Raw genomic sequence first — 20,551 nt, 5'->3', positions numbered from 1 at the left:
TCCAAGCAAAGAAGCTAATCTTGGGTTGCACCCACACATTCCAAATGCAACTCGAGGGAAACAAAAAAGGGTTGTCCAACTCTAAAGCATTGTAAAGGGATTTGACCGAGAATTTCCCACTCTTTGTTTCGATCCAAAACACCATGTCTTCCACATCACCACACTTTCTTCCCATACAACCGCCCCAAGAAGCTTTCCGCCTCCTCTACCTTCCAATCATTAAAGGATCTTGAGAAACAACGGTTCCATCCCCCTAGACCCCCCTCAGCCAAGGGGTCCCAAATATCCACCACCCACGCCTCCTTATCAATAGCTAAAGCAAACAAGGTTGGGAAGGACACACTCAAAGGAGAATCCCCACACCACCAATTCCTCCAAAATCTCACCGTTCGCCCATTATCTACAGAGAAGGAAATCCTAGTACCCACAATGTTCCAGTCCATCCTTATGCCTTTCCATAACCCAATATCAAATGTCTCTCTCACTTCGCCAAGAACACCAACCCCTTCTTTCTTCTCCTTATTTCCCTTTAATCACTTGATTCCACAAAGTCTTTCTCTCATTCGCGAACTGCCAATTCTATTTACAAAGAAGAGCCTTATTGAGTATGGAAAGACACTTGATCCCCAAACCCCCTTTCTTCTTACTTAAGCACGCCAACTCCCATCTCACTAAATGAGGTTTTCACTCCAAATTTCCACCTCCCCAAAGAAAATCCCTTTGAATATGCTCTAGTCTCTGTCTAACTGAGTTTGGCATGCGCAACAGTGACATCAAATAAATGGGTAAATTTGACAACATGCTTCAAATTAGGGTTATCCTCCCTTCTTTGGAAATGTATTGCCTCTTCCACATAACCAACCTTCTACAGAACCATTCTTCCACTCCATCCCATACTATCACAGACTTAAATGGTGCACCCAGAGGTAGGCCCAAATAAGTGGATGGGAGGTTGCCCACTCTGCAACTAAATTCCATAGCAAGGTCATGAATATCCTCCACACTACCCACTAGAATTAATTCGCTTTTTTCCAAATTTATTCTTAACCCCGACACAACCTCAAACCACATAAGCAACCAACTAAGATAGGTCATCTGATCTTGGGTAGCTTGGCAAAACACCAAGGTATCATCACCAAACAACAAAAGGGATATCTAAACCCCTTCTTCACTCCTTTCCTTCACCCTACAGCCCGACAAAAAACCTCCATCCACTGCCCTCTTTAAGAGACAACTAAACATCTCCATAGCAATCACAAATAAATAAGGCGATAACGGATCTCCTTGCCTCAAACCCCTTGAGCTTTGAAAGAAACCAGTAGAGGTGTCATTAACCAACATAAAGAAACTTGCAGTGGAAATGCACCATTTGATCCACCCAACCTACTTCTCATTAAAACCCATTTTTTGCATAACTGTAAGAAAAGACTAATCCACATGATCATATGTCTTCTCTATGTCAAGTTTGCACAAGATACCACATTCATTATTCTTCAAGATCAAATCAATGGCTTCATTAGCAATCAGCACTGCATCTAAGATTTGTCTACCCCTCCACAAACGCCCTTTGGGCCTTAGAAACCCCTTTCCTACCACCCTCCTTAGCCTATTAGCTAAAACCTTGGTCAACCACTTGTAAAACCCCCCTACCAAACTTATAGGCCTAAAATCCCTTAAATCTTCAACACTCGCCTTTTTTGGGATTAAAACCAGAAATGTTGCATTCAAGTTTTTAACAAAGTTACCATGTTCATAGAATTCCCTGAAGAATCTCATCATATCATCCTTCACAAAGTCCCAATAGAACTACCAAAATGCCATATAAAAACCGTCAAGCCCTGGTGCTTTGTCCCCACTGCATCCCAACAGAGCACCAAAAACCTCCTCTTTTGAGAATGGCTCCTATAAACCTAGAGCGTCCAAAGTTTCTAGTGTCTCAAATTGCAGCCTAGATAAAGAAGGACGCCAGTCCCCCGGATTGGACAGCAGAGACCGAAAGTCTCTTACCACCCCTTCCTTAATTTCATTATCCTCTGAAATCCAAACACAATTAATCTTAATTCTATCCACATAATTCCTTCTTCTATGCGCATTGGCCATCTTGTGAAAAAATTCGGTATTTTTGTCTCCCTCTTTCAACCACACTTCCCTAGATTTTAGTCGCCAAGAAATCTCTTCTAACACAACCCATTTTTTATAATCTTCCCTCGCTTCTTTCCTTGCTTCCAAAGACAAGGTGTTAGTCTTTTCCTTAGTATCCCAATAGTCCATTTGATTCAAAGCCAAAGTCTTCTTGACTTCAACATTGCCAAAAACATCTTTGTTCCACTCCTTCAGTTTAAACTTCAAGGTCTTTAATTTTGCTGTCAAAATAAAACTTGATGAGCCATTGAAGTTGTCCCTCTCCCACCACAACTTCAGGAGATCCTTAAAGCCCTCGACCTTTAGCCACATATTCTCAAATCTAAAAGAGAACGGGCCTCTCCTTATACCTTTGCCATCTAAAAGAACCGGGAAATGGTTAGACACAAGTCTTGAAAGGACACACTGAATCGACCCGCTCAAACGAGAGTCCCACCCCTCATTCACTAAGAACTGATCCAACCTTGACATTGACTGATTATTCACCCCTCCACTCCAATTAAAAGGGTCCCCCAACAACGGCGAGTCTTTTAACTCTAAGCCTTCTATTACCTCAAAGAAGATTCTCATGTCTGAATTCAAACTCCCTCTCCTGTTATGCTCTTCAGGGCATCTAATCAAGTTAAAATCCCCAACAACACACCAAGGGTCACTCCAAAGTCCCTTTATGGCCCCCAACTCACACCAAAAAATTTTTGTCCCTCCTCAGAATCGGGCCATAAACCCTAGTAAAGTCCAACTGAAGCCATCCCTGCAATTCAAGAGATTGAGAACATGCCCGCTTCCAATCCAACCAATTATAACACCCTGTTATCCCAAAAAACCACTATACCTCCAACAGCTCCCCTTAAGTCCACAATTCCCCATTCTAAGAATCTCCTCACTCCTAAACTGCAAACGAGGCCCCTAGACATTTCCTGGATCTTAGTTTCCTGCAAGCAAACCAAATCCACCTTATTCTTTTTTATCAAAGCCTTGATCACCTTTCTTTTGTCTCTGTCATTGGCCTCTCTTACATTCCAGGAAAGCATTCGAATCTTCATCTAGACCTGGAAGTGTTGCACCCTCTTCTCCTCCTTCTCCAATGTAATTCACGGTACACTCCAACTTTCTCAACTCCCTTTCAAACCTTGATGACTCCAATTTTTTCCTCTTTCTACCATCCAACTTCCCCTTATGATCTTTCATTTCTTTCATCATTTTCAACAAGGTCAAAATCTCCCCTTCAAACCCCTCTGTCAGCATTCCTATACAATGGCTAAACTTAGCCAAACAACTAGAGGACCAACTGTGAGTACCCGTTTCCTCACCCTCCTCCAAATCCTCATGTGTTGTCCTTTCCAAGGAATCCTCCAACGCCTCTTCGACAGCCCTTAATTCCTTAGTCGAAAAGCCAGAGCCCTCCGTCTCCCTCCCATCCGCCAAAATCACCCTTAAAAGGTCCATTACTAGTAACACAACCTCCTTTGAAACACAACCCCGGTCGGATTCCTCGCCAATGGTGACAAGTGTCCTATCCAGCCCTAAGAAAGAAAAAGAAGAAGAAAGATCCCGCTTCCCTAAGAAGAAAAGAGAACAAAGAGGAGGAGTTGTGTACCTGGAGGCCTCCTCTAAGAGAGTTCCGTTGGTGATCTCTACACAATGAGATGCCGGCAAAAGCGATATTATAAAAGTTTTATTAAACATAAAAGAACTAATTGTAACCAAAATAGAGCTTTTACAAGAAGCAACATTTGTTTGACTTCCATATTATGCTCTTTTTCATGCCATAAGCTCTATGAATAAAATTAACCAAATAGACATAAAAGCTCTTATTGAGCTTAAAAAAGAGTTTTTGGCTCCTTTAAAATAATACAAGTAGGGCCTTAATGTCCTAACCTATTGAACAAGCAGATTAAAGGTAACAACATCCTTAGAAGATGAGCGAGGATAGACACATTGCACCTCACAACGAACAATCTCAACCAATTCCCACATTGAATTTAACTGATGAAAAACTACTCCACATTGAATTTCATTGATGAACAACTACACATCCTCCTCTCCACACACCTATCAAATGCCTTGTCAATATCTCCTTCTATATGTTTGTCCTTGTTAACTCTTAAGTATATCTCAATCTACTTAGGTCTTTGATTCAGGTGCTTCTCATCATATGACCATTGATCCCACTTTATTTGTTTCAAATTTCTTGTATATCTCTTCAATCTTTATTACAACTACTATTAGAGTAGCTATTTGATGTTAAATATTAAGTTTTTAGGTTAATTGGCAACTTAACATTGTAACAAAGCCTTATTTGATGAGATCTTGAGTTCAAACCAAACCACTTGTTTATTTCCCCCAGTTTATTAAGCCCACTTGTAAGCCTAAAAAGGAACACCCTTGACAAACAGGGTTAGGGTTTTAGGCCAAACTAGTTTGAGATACATTGTTGGACCACTATTACTTAATAACTTAAACTAAATTAGTTAATCAAAAACTAATTTAGACTAGGAAGTGAGGTTTGAACTCATGACATCTCGTAAAATAAGGCTCTGATACAATATTAAATTACCAATTAATCTAAAAACTTAACTTATTAGGTAATAAGCCAAAAACGCATACCATGCCAATATGGTACTTTCATGCCATTAGTAAGGGTTGGATCAATTAACTGCGGTCCTCAACTGTTAGTTAACAATTTGATATTGGTTAAGCGGTTCATTTCTCCTACACTGGTGTATTGTGCATGATCTGAGATATAAGAAGTTGATTGAATAGGCTGGCAGGAGACTGTATGTGTTAGAAGAGTAGCATATTGCAGCTGTAGCTGCCTCTTCAGTTAATCTGTCTTCTTTTTGTTTGAGTTTTAAGTTCTTCATGTTTTATTAATGGAATTCTTGTTTTGGACGCATTTTTAGTTCTCATTTAAGGTAGTTAGTTTCCACTGGTGTTCTAAGAAATTTGGATAGCGATGACATCAAATTGCAATAGCTGCAAACTTGCAAAATTTACAATTTTTCTTTTTAATAGAAGTCTCCCTTCCTCTAAAGGAGGGTCTTGATACTAGGTCTCTTTTATTGATAACTAGACTCGGTATTTTTAGGCTTACTTATGAGACATAGATCTGAATTCTTGTCTATAATCAATGTCTTTCGTGCTACACTTCACACACAATACTCAACTGTCAGTTGAATGTTTTCAGTGTGATTTGGATGGGAAATATTAGTATCGTTCGTGATTTATTGAAATCCCTTGGCACAATCACCATATGTTCCTATGTTGAAACTCCTAGGAAAAATGGTGTGGGAGAATGAAAACATAAGCACATCACGGAGACAACTCATTCTTTTCAGTCCTACCAGTATCTTTTGAGGGAAGGTTGTTTTCATTGTTGTCCATATAATTATAGGATTCTTTCAGTTATTATTTTTGGTGTTTCTGCTTCTGAACAACTTTATGGGATGACTCTTAACTGTTATTCTTTAAAAATGTTTGGAAGCACTCGTCTCTTTCTTCTCCCTAAAGGCTGAACAAACAAAACTATCTGCCCAATCTACTATGCATGTTTTTCTTAGTTAGGGTGAAGTACAAAACAGATATTGATTTGATCTTGTTTCATAGAGGTTGTATATTTCTAGAAATAATGTTTTTCTTGAGCACATTCATTTATTCTCTACAGCTTCTTTTCCACTCTGATAAAATCTGATCTTATTTATATTGATCCTTTCCCCAATGATATTTCTTGCAACTCAAATGTTCTATTTGCCTATTTTTTATATTCCACCGGCCCATATGTCTTCCTCTTCTTCCTATTATCCATGCTTATTCTCATAAAAACAACAATGGCTCTCTTCTATAGATACAGCTAAAGGTGGCAAAGTTTAATACAATTCGCTAGCACAATTCGAACCCACACGTTTTTGGCAGGTTTGGGTGGAGAATAATTGTGTTTTGAGTGCAATTCATGCTGACCTATACAACCCATTAATAAATAGGTTGTTTTTGGGTCAACTTATTTAACACAAATTAGCTCTTAATTGAACTATTTAATAATTGTGTTGATTAACTCAATTATAACCATCACCTATTTAACTCACATTTGACTCTTTTTTTATATATATATATCAGAAACGAAGAAAAATGTATCAATAGAAGAAAAGATACAACTGAAAGAAGAGATACAACACAAAGAGAAGAAAACAAGAGAAGGATGAAAGGTCCTTCCCACAAAAAAAACTGAACAAAAGAGAAAACACCCAACTTTAGAAAACTAAAAACAAAGAAAAACTCCAACACTCTCAAACTTTTGAAGCGCAAACCGCAGTCCAGTTGAGTAGTAAAACACTTAAAGGAACTCCTCTAAAAGTTGTAGTACAAAAGGCCCAAATAGAGGAATAGAAAAGAAGCAATTCCCATAACATCTCTTCCGTTCTCCCCTTATCCTCAAAAATCTTATTGTTTCTCTCTTGCCACACCATCCATAACAAAGTAATGCAAGCAATTTGCCAAAGTGTCTTGCCTCTTAATGAATTCCCCAAACCTTTAAAAGCAATAATCATCATGTCCTCAATACTCCTTGGAGGGACCCAAGCCAACCCTGCTAAATTGAACAACTTGTGCCAGAGTCCAATGGTAACAGGACAATGAAGAAAAATGTGGTCGATCGATTCTCCATTTCCTTTGCAAAGAATGCATCATTGAGGACAGAGGGATTTGTAGGGTCTTCTCAATTGCAACTTGTCATTGGTGTTTACCTTCCCATGTACTACTAACCAAGCGAGAGCCTTAACCTTTGAGGGGGCTTTTGAACTCCACAAAAACTTGGCCGGAAGGAATAAGATAGGATTTGAGACTTTTGACAAGACCAAGAAAAAAGATTTCACTGAAAACAAGTCTGATGATGACAAATACCACGCTCTTGAATCTACCAAAGAATGAGAGAAAAGCAGTGAACTTAGGAAGGACATTAATCTCTGAAGGAGATCAATTTCTGAATCAATAAGATTGCGACGAAAATTAAAATTCCAAGACAGTGGAAATGAATTGCCAAGGACATTTGAGACAGTGAGGTTTTCACAGAAATAACTCTATAAAGACCAGCAAATTGAGAGCACAAAGTTTGGTTACCCCACCAAAGATCTTCCCAAAAACGAATTCTCTCCCCATTCCCACCACTAGGCGGACAAAAGGGGGAAAATCCTGGAAAACTTGAGCAATAGTCTTTCAAGGACATCTGTGTGACCATCTAACCACCATGTTGGCGTCCTATCCATTAGGATGTGTCCCATAAATACTCGCAATAACCTTATGCCAAAGACCATTCCTTTGGTGTCACATTTGACTCATTTAAAATTTGATTTTGAATACATAAGTCAATTGAGTCATAAATATGTCAAGTTGAGAGGTTAATCATATTGACTTAAACAAGAACTAACTCAACCTAATTATTAAATATGTTATAAGACATGTTACCAATTTAATAATTAAGTTGTATTTGGGTTCATGCTTTTAACCTGATTATTATACGCGTTGCATTTGATTGACCTATTTAGTCAAGTATCTAAATTTTGACACAACATGGACACAATTGCTAATACGGATTGTCACACTTACATACAACTAGGAGTGCAACTCAGACAAGTTGGGTAAGGTTGATAGTCACCCCGAGCATACATCATATATGCCAAAAGCCTAACCCAAGCAAATTTGTAACCCATACTCAAGATTAATCTAAGCATTTTTGTCTTAAACTCATGATAAAATCAAGATAGGCTCAAGTTAGAAAAAAATGTATGTTAGGCTCGGGTTGGGCAAATTACATCGATTAGCCATGTTAAAACTCGGGTTGGATTAGGTCAGGTTAGGTTGCACCAAGGGGACAAAACAAAAATTGTATAACATATTAGCAAGCCAAGAGAAAGTTTGTCCATAGAAGTTTACATGTCACTCACTATGCATAGAAATAAACCATATTGTTAATCTCATCAATATCATATCTATCAATCTAAAACAACAATTTGATACAAGATAAACTATTTAAATTTTAATAGATAAGAAGTTAATCTATCTATTTTTATATAAAATAAACTATTTTAAGTATTAAGTAGATTCTTAAAGTTAATTAACATTATCATTAATTAAATAATATAGTATAAAGTTTAATTATTTATAATATAAATAAAATAAAATATAATGATGTAATTTTTTTTTTTTTTGAAAGTATCTAACTATAATTATTAAATACTCATAAACATCCAATAAAATTGGAATGATCAAGTTTGGGTTGGATTTGGGTTGCCCAACATCCCAACCCAAAGCCAACTCAAATTCAATTTGGGTTAGCTTTTTTTTGCCTAAGCCCAACCCAAATTGCGAAAAAGGCTGCCCAAGCTTGCCCAAAATCAGGTTGAATTCAGATTAGATTGGATTGAACCTACCTAGGTTGCATCCCTAGATACAACTCCTTTATCTCTCTTGACTAAATCTTCATTAGGTTCTACAATTGTGGATCCCACACCTTCTACCCTAAATGAGCTTTGATTATCATGATCTCTTTAGTTTTCCTAATACTTGTCATTTTATTTTCACTCCTTTTTGTCTTCTATTGTTTTTTCATAGCCAAACAAAGGACATATTAAATAGTGGATAACAAAAAGAGGGCACACCCCATGTACACATGTAGCATAAAAAAGTGTCATATAAAGCAAAACAAGATGCAACTACATAAAATAGCCTTCCTAAAGACCTAACTATCCACAATTAAGAGTGTGTTTGGTAGTGTTTCTACTCAAAGTGTTTTTAGTGGAAGTGTTTTCTCTAGAAGTATTTTTAAGAGAATCACTTATCAAGTGTTTCTCTAAAAAACACTATAAGTGACTTTTCAAATTTTTTAAAATGTTTCCTAAATTTTGTCAAACACCTAATTTTTTTTCAACAAGTCTTTTTAAGCTAAAAATATTTTTTTAAAACAATGCAAAACAAACTCTAAGGCTATCTAAGAAATCCAACATGTGTATTTCTCCATACCCAATTAAACACAAAGGAACTGAAGTATAGATTTAAGGACCTTAAATTTATGATCTGACAAATTTTCTTCACTGAAAATCCTTCTATTATGCTCTTTCCACATGTATCAAAATAAGCATAAGGGAATATGCCCAATCTTCTTTCTCTTATCCAAGCTTTTAAACTTCCACCCAAAGGGGAGATTCTTCATTGAATCTAGAAACACCCACTTCAAACCAAAATTTACTAATAGAAAATTCCACATTCTTTTTACCCTACCACCATGGATCAAGATGTGATTGTCATTCTCTTTTCTCGTCTTCTAAATTGAAGAGTTCAACGTATCTCCAAATCCTATAGAAATTAAGGCCCATAGAATTCCAATCGCTAATTTTTTTCTTCTTTTTTTTTTCTTTTTTTTTTCTTTTTTTTTTATGGATAGTAATTTATCTGTACAACTCAATAAGGTATTCTATAGACAAACTCATAGAATTTAAGATAAACCCAAACCTTTTCTCTCTTGGACTTAAGAGGTTCTATAAAAACAAGAATACAAGACACCTCACAATAAAAAGCAACAATAAACATTTTCACATTGATTTCAAACTAAATTTTGAATATTGATTTAAAAAAAAAAAAAAAAACAATAGAAAGTACCATAAGCTTACACTACCATAACAAAAGCAATAAAAGCATATGTCTTGCTTGTGATACATGCTTACAAGAGGAAAATTATATTTGTTGACAACAAGGAAAGAAAATAGAACAAACGAAAAGAAAATGGCTTATTTTTGGCAAGTTGACCAAATCTTTTTTTTTTTTTTTTTTATAGGTAAAAATTTGAGGCCAACACTGTCCACCTTGGTTAAGATTCTGTGAGGTCAATTTGTTGGGATTGAGCCTTATGGGCCTACCATCAGGTTGACCAAATCTATGACTCTTAAGTATTTTAAATGCTTTACAACTATTTTTTAACTTCAACAAAATAATTCATCATAAGAAAATTACAATAAGATTTCTCATAACCCCCTATAGACTTGAATCTAAAAACAAAAAATATTTGTTGCCATTTATTCCACTGTGTTAGCAAGAACCTAGACTAAAGAATACCAAATAGATTGATGATAACATACCTGGGTAACATTTGTACGGTCTAAGCAATCAATACAGTTGGTCCTTACAACTCCGAGTTGTTCCTCAACTTTCTCACCTTTTTCATTCAACAAAAGGTACCTACCAATATCAAACAAAGTAAAAAGGCAAAACAAGAAATAAAAACTAAAACATAATTAAGTTACAACAAATAAAGGATCTTGCTTCACTCGATCATCAAAAAATAAATTTTTCTTTTTCTTGATAAGTGAATTTAGAGAACAAGTATATGCTATCAGTTTAGAATCCAATAGAAAAAATAGTACATTAATCCCAGTAGAGTTTACATCTTTATATATAAGAAATAATCTAAGAAAGGAAAAAACATAAACTTCCAAAATCAATGCTAGAAATACTTGTCAAAAGTTGATTAAATCAAAAACTTCCTAAAGTAGTCTTAGACTAGTCAAAGGCAACTAATTAACCCTTGGAATCAAGGTTGAGATCCGTAGTTGATTTCCAACACTCCCCCTTAGGTTGGTTCCAAATATTCTTCATTCCTAGCTTATTGATCATTAAGTTGAACCTTGGATCCCCATTAGTGAAGGCATCTACTAGTTGCAACTTGGAAGAAGGAACAATGTACAGATCATTCCACTAGCAATTTTCTCTTTCATGAAGTGTATGTTTATCTTGATATGTTATGTTCTATCATGTTGCACCATATTTAGTGCAATGATTATAGCTAACTAGTTATCACAATATAGCTTTAGAGGACCCTTCGATTCTATCTACAACTCCCTCAGTAAGTTCTTTATCCATATCAGCTCACATATTCCAAGTGTTGTGGCCCCATATTCAGCTTCCACACTTGACCTAGCCACCATAGGTTGCATCTTACTCCTCCAAGTTACTAAGTTACCTCCAATAAGAGTACAATAGCCAGAGGTGGATCTTTTGTTAATTATAAATCCACCGTAATTAGAGTTCACGTCCATATGACCATTTTAAGAAAATAGCAATCCTCTTCCAAGAGTAGCTTTTATATATTGCAATATTCTTTTGAGTGCTTCCATGTGAGGTTTTAAAGGAGAGTTCATGAACTACCTAAGCACACTTACAGAGTAAGCAATATCAAGTCTAATGTGGGAAAAGATAGATTAATCTTCCCATAAGTTAATCTTCTCACGTCTTTGGTACCTTTCTTTATCCATTGGAGCACCATTTGTAACTGCGCTGAACTTGTGGTTCAGATCAATAGGATTTTTTGTAGACTTGCATTCAAGCATTCCAATTTCTGTGAGAAGATCCAAGACATATGAGAATCACAGTTTTTTTGACTTGGTCATTGTGATTCTCAAAAAATAACGTAAAGTACCCAGATCCTTAATTTTGAAATCTTTAGCTAACTTAACCTTTTATTTCTGAATTTCCTCTCACTATAATCACCTGTTATAATGTTATCGTCTACATAGTAAGCATAGTCAGCTTCCTTGTGGATGATCTTCTAAAAAAACAAGTTTGATGCACTTGACTTTGATGAAAACCAAACTTCAAGATTGATTGAGTAGATCTTTCAAACAATGCTCTAGGTGATTGTTTCAAGTCGTATAGGGATTTTTCAATTTGCACTTCCTTCCATTATTCTCTCCAAACCAAGTGGAAGGTCCATGTAGATCTCTTTTTCTAGATTTCCATAGATTTCCATGTAAGAAGGCATTCTTAACATCAAATTATTGTAATAGCCAATTGTAATTAGCCATAAGAGAGTAGAATTCTAATAGAATTCATCTTAGCGGTTTATACCATAGGTCTATGTGTACCCTTTGGAGCCAAGCCACATCTTACGTCTTTTCACAGACAATCCGCATTGTATCTAATTGAAAAAACCATTTGCATCTCACTGAGAGCTTTCTTTGGGTAAATCCACAATATCCCAAGTCTCCCATTCTTCTTTAAAGCCTTCATCACTTCATCTATGGTTTTCTTCCACTTTGGGTTAGCAAGAGCTTTTTCAACATTCTTTAGAATTGACTTCAAAGTTATATGAGAGGTAAATGCCTTATAGGTCCCTACAATCCTATGATAAGAAACAAACTCTGACAAAGGGTGTTTGATGCAACACCTAACACCCTTACGGATTGCTATAGGTATATCAAGATTAGTAGCAAAGAGAGGACTAGAATTTGGAGCAAGATTGGAGGGCATAGAAACCATACCTTCATTTAAAGTTGATGATTTGTTTTGTCTTGAAGAATTAGGGCCTTCCACCAACCTAGATTTATTCCAAGGTCTTCTAGTATACACTTGTATCTCCATTGTCTTATCATTGTGAGTGGTCTCCAAGGAATTCTTCAAGTTCTCCCCCTTTTATGGAATACTCCAAACTAGTGTTATTAATGGAACTGGCCAATCATGTGACTAATCTTCTGCTTCTATTTGCTACCCTTGAAGGTCAATCTTTGTATAGTGCAGTTGCTATTCAAAAAAGCTCTCATCCATTATAACAAATTTCCTATCAGTTATTAGATGGTAACTCTTGTACCCCTTTTGGTTTAGAGAATATCCAGGGACATTGCACTCAACAGTTTTCAGGTTAAAATTAAATTTGTCTTTGCTAGGGACATGAACAAAGAGAGTACTTCCAAAGACTTCCAGTGGTAAGGAACTAAATACAGATAGGTGAGGATAGCATTCTTTCAACGTTCCAATGAGACTTTGAAAATTAAGAACCTTTGAAGGCATCCTATTAATAAGGTAGGCTGCTATCAAAAGATTCAAAACTGCATCCCCCCAAAAATGTTTTGGAATGTTTCTATCAAACATTAAGGCTCAAGCTACTCCAAGAAGATGTTTATTTCTATGTTATGCCACTCCATTTTGTTAGGGAGTGTCTGCACCACTTGATTGATGAATAACACTCTTTTCCAAAAAAACAAAACAAAATTCCAAGTACTTCATTGAAGTATTTCCCACCATTATCAGATCTAATAATATGCATCTTGATGTTAAATTATGTTTGGACCATTAGGAAAAATTCTAAATTGTGGCAATAGTTTCAAATTTATCCTTTAGTAAGTGGATCCAAGTAATCCTACTAACGTCATCAATAAGACTAAGGAACCATTTAGCACCAAAAATATAAGTCACCCTTGAGGGTCCCCAAACATCAGTATGCACAACCAAGAAAGGAATTTCACTTCTTTTACCAGTAATGGGGTATTGAGCCCTTTGATTTTTAGCCAACTCACAAATTTCACACTCGGAGTTAGGAAAAATCTATGCTATTACCAAGATGTATATACAATTTCCTTATGTAATGGAAATCGAGATGCCCTAATCTTTCATGTAATAACCCGTAGTCTTCAAAGGTTCCTTTTTTCTAAACTCCCTTGATTTGATAAGCTTGAGGTGTCTCCTTCTTCTCGGTATCTAGGTAGTATAATTCATTCTTCTCTTCAGCATTGTCGATCATCTTCCCCAAGATTTGGTTATTAAAAATATTGTAGTTAAGAAAGAAAATTACAAAACTGTTGTTGGTCCAAACTCTAAACTATTATCAATTCCTCATGTAATGGAAATTGGGCTGCCCTAATCTTTCATGTGACAATTAGTAGTCTTCTAAGGTTCCCTTTTTATGAACTCCCTTCATTTGATAAGCTTGAGGAGTCTCCTTTTTCTCAATATCTAGGTAGTAAAGTTCATTCTTCTCTTTAGCATTGCCCTTCCTTGAGATTCGGTTATGAAAAACACAATAGTTAGGATAGAAAATTACAGAACAATTGCTGGTTTTTGAGAGATTATTAACTGACAACAAATTATATGACATTTTTGGCACATGAACAAAAAAAACAGTGATTTCTAGTGATATATAGACATTTCCTTTACCATGAACAGTAAGAAATAATCCATTAGTAACTTGGACCTTTTGATTACTAGAATATCAGTCGTAAGAAATAAAACAGTTTTGGGTCTTTCAACATGTGATTGGTGGCTTCTGAATCAATGATCCATGAGCTTGAATTTAAAATAGTGGTTGAAAAGAGACACTTACCAAGAATTCCATATTGGGCTAATGCATAAGAAGTAGGATTGGAGGTCACCTCATTTTTCTCATGATCTTGTGTAAAAGAACAAGTTGTTCCTTCGTAAATGAAGCTTCTTCTCAGTATTTTGAGGACTTCCTCCAGCCTTAGTAGTAGCATTGGTGGAAAAGGAAGAATCAGGGGTTGGAAGCACTTGCTCCCCTTTGAGACTTTCTATAGGCTAGAGTTGTTTACAGGATTTTGGGTGAATTCTGATCAACCATATTTGCTGAATGCAAATACGGCGGAAGAACAGTGATAAGCAAAATAAGACAAAGACATCTAAAAACAAGATTTTTGTGCATGGCATGGGAAGAATGAAAAGAGTCAACAACGAAGGCTGCTTTGACAAGAAAAATTAAACAAGTTACAGCAATGAAGGTTGTATATGGCTAAGCAATAAAGACTCTATGGATCTTGACAGTGTTAGACTTCTTGTTTTAATACCATATCGGTTTAGAAACCGACTGCAAAAATGTTACACTATTCACAATAGAGTATACATCTTTATATGGAAGAAATAATCTAAGAAAGGAAAAAAATATTAACTTCCTAAATCAGTGGTAGAAATATTTGTCAACCTAATTACAAAGTTGACTAAATCAAAAACTTCCTAAAATAGTCTTAGACTAGTCGATGACAGCTAAGTAAACCCTGGAATCAAGGATGAGATCAGTGGTTGCTTTGCAATATATGCATCTTCATACATTAGAGAACAAAATACATACATAAATATACATAATTCATCTAGTACCCAATCTAACATGAGTTTTCAGGTTATTCTAAACAATTTTTGGTGATTGCAGCCAATGAACAATAATGCAAGGCAGTCAAAGCAAGATGGCCCAAATATTATTAAAAGAGGTTTTCTTACTCATTTACCGGTATTCAAGTTGAATTTAAGGGGGAAAGAAAAATAAGTTTTCTATGTGCAAAATGTCATTGTTCACATCTCTTGTAAGGAGTTTGTAGTTCTTGTTTGCAACCCTAATGATGTGAGAAAGAAACATCACTCAACCACAAACTATTTTCTAGGAGCGAAAGTTAACCCAACCACAAACTATTTATGTTAGAATCCCAAATATGAGACAAGTAAAGATGACACTCCTACTTATGAAATTTTGGTCATAACATAGGTTGGGTTCCATTTCCCAACACCCATGTCTATGTCCATAGTTATATACAGCACAACATGTTTTGGAGGTTGTCAAAAACACACCAACATGTCTGCATCCTCCCTAGTTACAAAGTATACCAATGCACAAAATCTTTTCTAACAAACTCTTAACATGCTACCCATGCTTAATATCCTCCCTACCAAAAAGCAACATTACCTTTAATAGATAAAGCAGAAAGTCAGAGGTAAAGAAAAGTTGGTATTCAATGCGTAAAATTATCTGGACATGAACAGTTCAAGCAAAGAATCTTCAAATACATTTATCAAGCCTAGCTTAAATACTTTTAGCCATTTGAAAAGAGACAATACCTGTTTTTGGTGAGGAAATCGACAATCTGATCATAAAGGATGGAGAGGCGCTCAAAGTGAACATGCCCACAAATTCGATGAAAATCAAAGTGCAGATATCTACAACAATCAGTAGATCTCGGTGAAAAAGGAAAGCAACTTAGAGAAATAAAATAAAATAAAGGTTACAGGAGGGGACGTTGTACCTTACATCATCATTAACAATATGCTGCATTGCACTGGCAAACTTTTCACTTAAGCGTCCTTCACTTCCATGCTGTTAAAAGATAAAGGTGGTTTAAGAATGAATAGCTCAAATACTACGATAACTTGTTAGTAGTAGGTCACTAGTAAGTGTAGGATCATCCACATGACACATGAACAACCCACAGAAAATATATGCACACCAACTGAGATAAAAAGATTGGAAAATTTTTGCCTAATTTAGCACAATCATATTAAAAAGTCATTCTTGGTTCTGTCAACTCCAGAACCTTGAGAGTAATCCTATGTGCTCCTTTCCACAATATTTTTTGCTTTATCTACACTCAAAATCTTTCTTGAAATTTTCCATACCATCTCAACTTTTACGATCTTGGATGACTTTTACCTTCCCAATGGCCCCAAAGTTTATCAAAGGATTTTGCTATTTACTGAATCTAAATTATATCCAGTGATAATAGTTTCCAAACCTGAATTTTTTACTATGGTAACCAGGAGTCAACATAAGCACTAGTTTACAAACCAAATAACCAGCAGCATATAGCTGAGCACTTTACATAGTAAGATGTTATCAATCAGGATTCTTATAAAAGAATGTTGATGTCACACTACCACAGATGTCTTTGTGCTCACAGCAAGATACATCACACACACAAAAGTTCATCAAGTGACCATGTAGAGGTGCAACATAGCCTTCAAGATAACAAAATCAGATGTGTTATTCTGTAAAACCAGAAGGCATGAAAAAAACAAAAGGATATGTACCTGATTGACAAGATCAACAGCTAAAACACTCCCATATTTTTTTCTTAAATCCAAAAAATGTCGTTCAGCTACTCGAGGCTGCAGAAAGTGTTCATTGCAGTAGCCAATTAAAATATAGGAAAAGTAGCCAATTAAAGTATAAGAAACATAAAGTGGACAATAAATCACTCCCATGAAAAGAAGAGATAACAACAACACTCACTGCTTCGTCAAGTTTCACAATCTCAAACTTAGGTTTATATGTCAAATCAACAATTTGCTCCCAAAGTAATGGAATAGACCCCCGAACCTGCAAAATGAAACCAAAAGGATTTCATGTGTACTAAATGTGATGTAAGTCCATATCAGTTATCCACTTAAGCTAACACAGACGTTCAATTTTTAATCTTTATAAGACTTTGTCCCTTAACATTGATGCATAAGACTCCTCTTGGAATTTGGGTTTCAGATATAGAAGGGATACGGTCTACAATATTGCTGCAAAAAAGTGGATCGTCTGAGAATGGCAACAAGAATAGTTTTCATCTCACATTTATGGTCTATCAAACAGGATCTAACCTTTTATAATCATTTTTTAAATGGGTCAAGTTTAGTTTACCACAAATTTGAAAAATCCAGCAGGTTTTTCTCATTGCTACTTTTGGCAATTTGAACAAAAAAACTTAGGTTGGATTCAGAGAAGAAATTGGAGGAGAGATTATTAATTTTTTTCTTTTGTTTGGTTTGGGGAGTGGGGTGGTGTCTATAAATGCCTGGTTTGGGTCTCAGGAGAACATTAAGAAGCCCAAACAATGCTTGAGACACTATGTTTTTAGTAATGTAGAGAGGTTCTTCTTTTCTTTTTATCCATCATCCCCACCATTACTCCCATAAACTCATTGAAACTTAATATAACCATCTAAAAAGTGGAATTTTATAATGTTCCAAATAAAGGGATTCTCATTCCCTTCACTTCAAATCACTTGCTCATGGAATCCCCTTTTGCTAGGCAAATTTTAGATATATTATTATTTATACAGAAATACAGCCACTCCCTTTTTATTGGAGAATCACTATTCTTTTTCATATACTTTATTATATGTACTTGTTGATTACGTTGGAATTCCTTACATCAACTTATAAATTGCAAGGTTAATTTCATTCACCTCCCCTGAGGTTTGGGCCATTAGCCACCATTAGTTTCAAATTTCATCAAATACCTCCCTTACTTTGAGTCGAAGTGGTGGTAAATGGAATTTAACAAATGAAAGGTTAGGACAGGTATTTAACCAAATTTCAAACTAATGGTGGCTAAGCATATTTAGTTCAAATCCCAAGGAAGGTGAGTGAAATTAACCCATAGATTGCTCTATGAAATAGAGTCATTCCTCTTATTTGTCCATCAGTTGGTCACCAAAGGCACTCATGCGATCATAACACTAATTTTTCCTATGGCACCTCTATCAAAAGTATCTCAGGTCAGTGACACATTCAATATCCAAAGTCTAAACTTAAAGTGCTCTTTTGAATATTTAGACTGTTTCAGCTTTGGTATTTCTTATTGGAAAATGAAAAAGAGAACAATAATGGCCCATAGCATAATTACATATATGCAAAAAGGTATATACCTGTACGAATGATGCTGTGTATCCATTCAACTGTACAATTTGCTCACTTTCCACAAAATTTGCAACATACCCATCAGAATCAGCTCCCCTCCTCCACATCCGAGTGCCTTCCAAGAAATACAACCTTATTATTAACAATATATACATGAAAAAAATGAGAAAAAACTATCATTCGAAATTACAGTTTAGAAACTAAAGCTGGTTTGAGTGTGTTCTCTAATGGGGCATATTGTGTTAGGGAAAGTAGGTTATCAAAACTAATGAAGTATCTTGTTCATAAAAAATTTACAAGGAACAATAAGAAACAATGATATCTCCTCATCAATAAGCATAACAAATTACATACAAAAGGGGGGGAAAATGCAACGCCTGAAAGCTGCAATATAAAGGAAATCGAATCCCACTGTGCTGGATAAATAGCAGTGTGAACAACATACTTCAACTTTTCTGCTCCTTTCTTAGTTAAATATCTGCCTTTGAGTTCTTTGATATGGGAAACTTAGTGGTGAGTCAGGAAAAGCTGTTGGAAAATATATCAAACCAATAAGGTTTTGGTTTGTTATTTTAGGGTCATAAATCCCATCATCTCAAACCTCGTCATAGGAGTTTCTTCCAAAACATGTTTCAAAGTCACAATATCAGTCATCGAGCCAGCTAGTCTTGATGCGAATTGATCTCAGCATCTCACATAAGTATCAAATACTATGCAAAATGTTCTAGTCAAAAGCTCAAAAAAATTTTAAAAACAATGAAAATTATCACAAAAATAAATACTATTACATAGACTAAAAGCTAATAAAATGAACTTTTATTATATCGAAGTTGTTTAAATAGTGATAAAAATATGCATTGGAAATTGTCTATGAAAATATTAAGAATTAAAAATCTTTTTTATTTAATCACATCATGCTAAATGATTTTTGTTATTTTCAAAAAATGAAAGATGATGAATAATAGAAAGCAATTTGTTCTTGATAACAACTTTTTCTAACAAAATGTATTTTAAAATTTTTAAAATATATTTTCAACTGTTAAAAAATACAACCATTTTAAAACGATTATCTTTAAAACAATAAACATTATTTTTCCTATCAAATATGCTCAAAATAAAAGAATTGTAAAATAAAAAAAATTAAATATTAATTTTGTTTTATTTGGATCAACATATTTAAAAAATAAACATGTTTTTTATAGCTATATATCCATTTCCAATTTTTATATCAATATCTACATCCTATTTATTTCATATAAATCCAAATATCCACTATCCATTTAAACATGAATATCCATCATTAATAACCCAAATTCCAATCAAATACCCATCACCCATTTCCCAAATAACTGTTAAATACCCATTCCATTCTCTGCATAAATACTCATTCCATCTCTCAATCAAAGACAAATCAGCCATGGATGTACAAATTCATCTCTCCATTTACTCTCTAAAGTTTGAACTTAAGATAAATCAGCCATGGATGAAGATGAAAATGGAGGATCTCAAATGTTCTCCTCTGTCTCTCCTCTTCTAATCTTCCTCTTTTCCTTTTTTCTTTTTTCTTTTTTATGACTGAGGAACCTTCCATGGCCACGCCCTTAGGACTCTCCATGGGACCCAAACCTCAGGGTACTGACTGCATTTCCATAGCTTTTCTTCTTCTCCTCTCCACCGTCAATCTCTCTAACATCATTGCCTTCTTCATTACCCAATTACTTAGTCTTAGCATCATCTCTAAGTCATCAAGCAAATAAGACTACTAAGTGAACTCCAATTCAACAGAACCCTTTTACGAGTCACAAAATATTAAACTCATTTATTGGTGAAATAGCAGGCATGGTCATAGCAAGGCATGACTTGAGGCAGATACAACTTTGTCGAGATGTATTGATCTAGGTTGACATTTTGAACCTTGTTCTAGAACACATTTTCCTTATCAATTTGTTTAAAATATACAACCCCACTTCTCCTTCCCTAATTCAAATATACAAAACCATGACCAAGACACTATTTGGAAAATTCATAGTTTTTTCATGTAGGTCTTTCTTCCATACTAGAAATATAGAGCATGTTTAATCTATTTGGCCAGGTTATGAATGCAAGTAAAACCTTATTTATCCTTCTAAAGCAAATGCTGGCTATAGCAAGATCATATCATAGCAGTATAATGGAAAGACTTCAACATCTT

General features: G+C 35.2%; 1 protein-coding gene across 1 annotated transcript in view; it reads right to left on the bottom strand.

The window, feature by feature from the left end:
• LOC117911997 (phosphoinositide phosphatase SAC6) overlaps positions 1-20,551 on the bottom strand; it is a 44,829-nt gene that overhangs the window by 10,265 nt on the left and 14,013 nt on the right. The window contains exons 11-16 of the mRNA XM_034826398.1: positions 18,369-18,475; positions 16,964-17,050; positions 16,762-16,839; positions 15,981-16,051; positions 15,796-15,894; positions 10,266-10,365 (exon numbers count right to left, since the gene is read on the bottom strand). Of these exons, the coding sequence (XP_034682289.1) occupies positions 10,266-10,365; positions 15,796-15,894; positions 15,981-16,051; positions 16,762-16,839; positions 16,964-17,050; positions 18,369-18,475 (542 nt within the window). The remainder of the gene's footprint in view (positions 1-10,265; positions 10,366-15,795; positions 15,895-15,980; positions 16,052-16,761; positions 16,840-16,963; positions 17,051-18,368; positions 18,476-20,551) is intronic.

The sequence above is a fragment of the Vitis riparia genome, chromosome 4 (genome assembly GCF_004353265.1).
Source record: "Vitis riparia cultivar Riparia Gloire de Montpellier isolate 1030 chromosome 4, EGFV_Vit.rip_1.0, whole genome shotgun sequence".
Taxonomy (NCBI): Eukaryota; Viridiplantae; Streptophyta; class Magnoliopsida; order Vitales; family Vitaceae; genus Vitis; species Vitis riparia.
The sequence above is the reverse complement of the archived record's forward strand: the minus strand, read 5'-3'. Positions and strand labels throughout refer to the sequence as shown.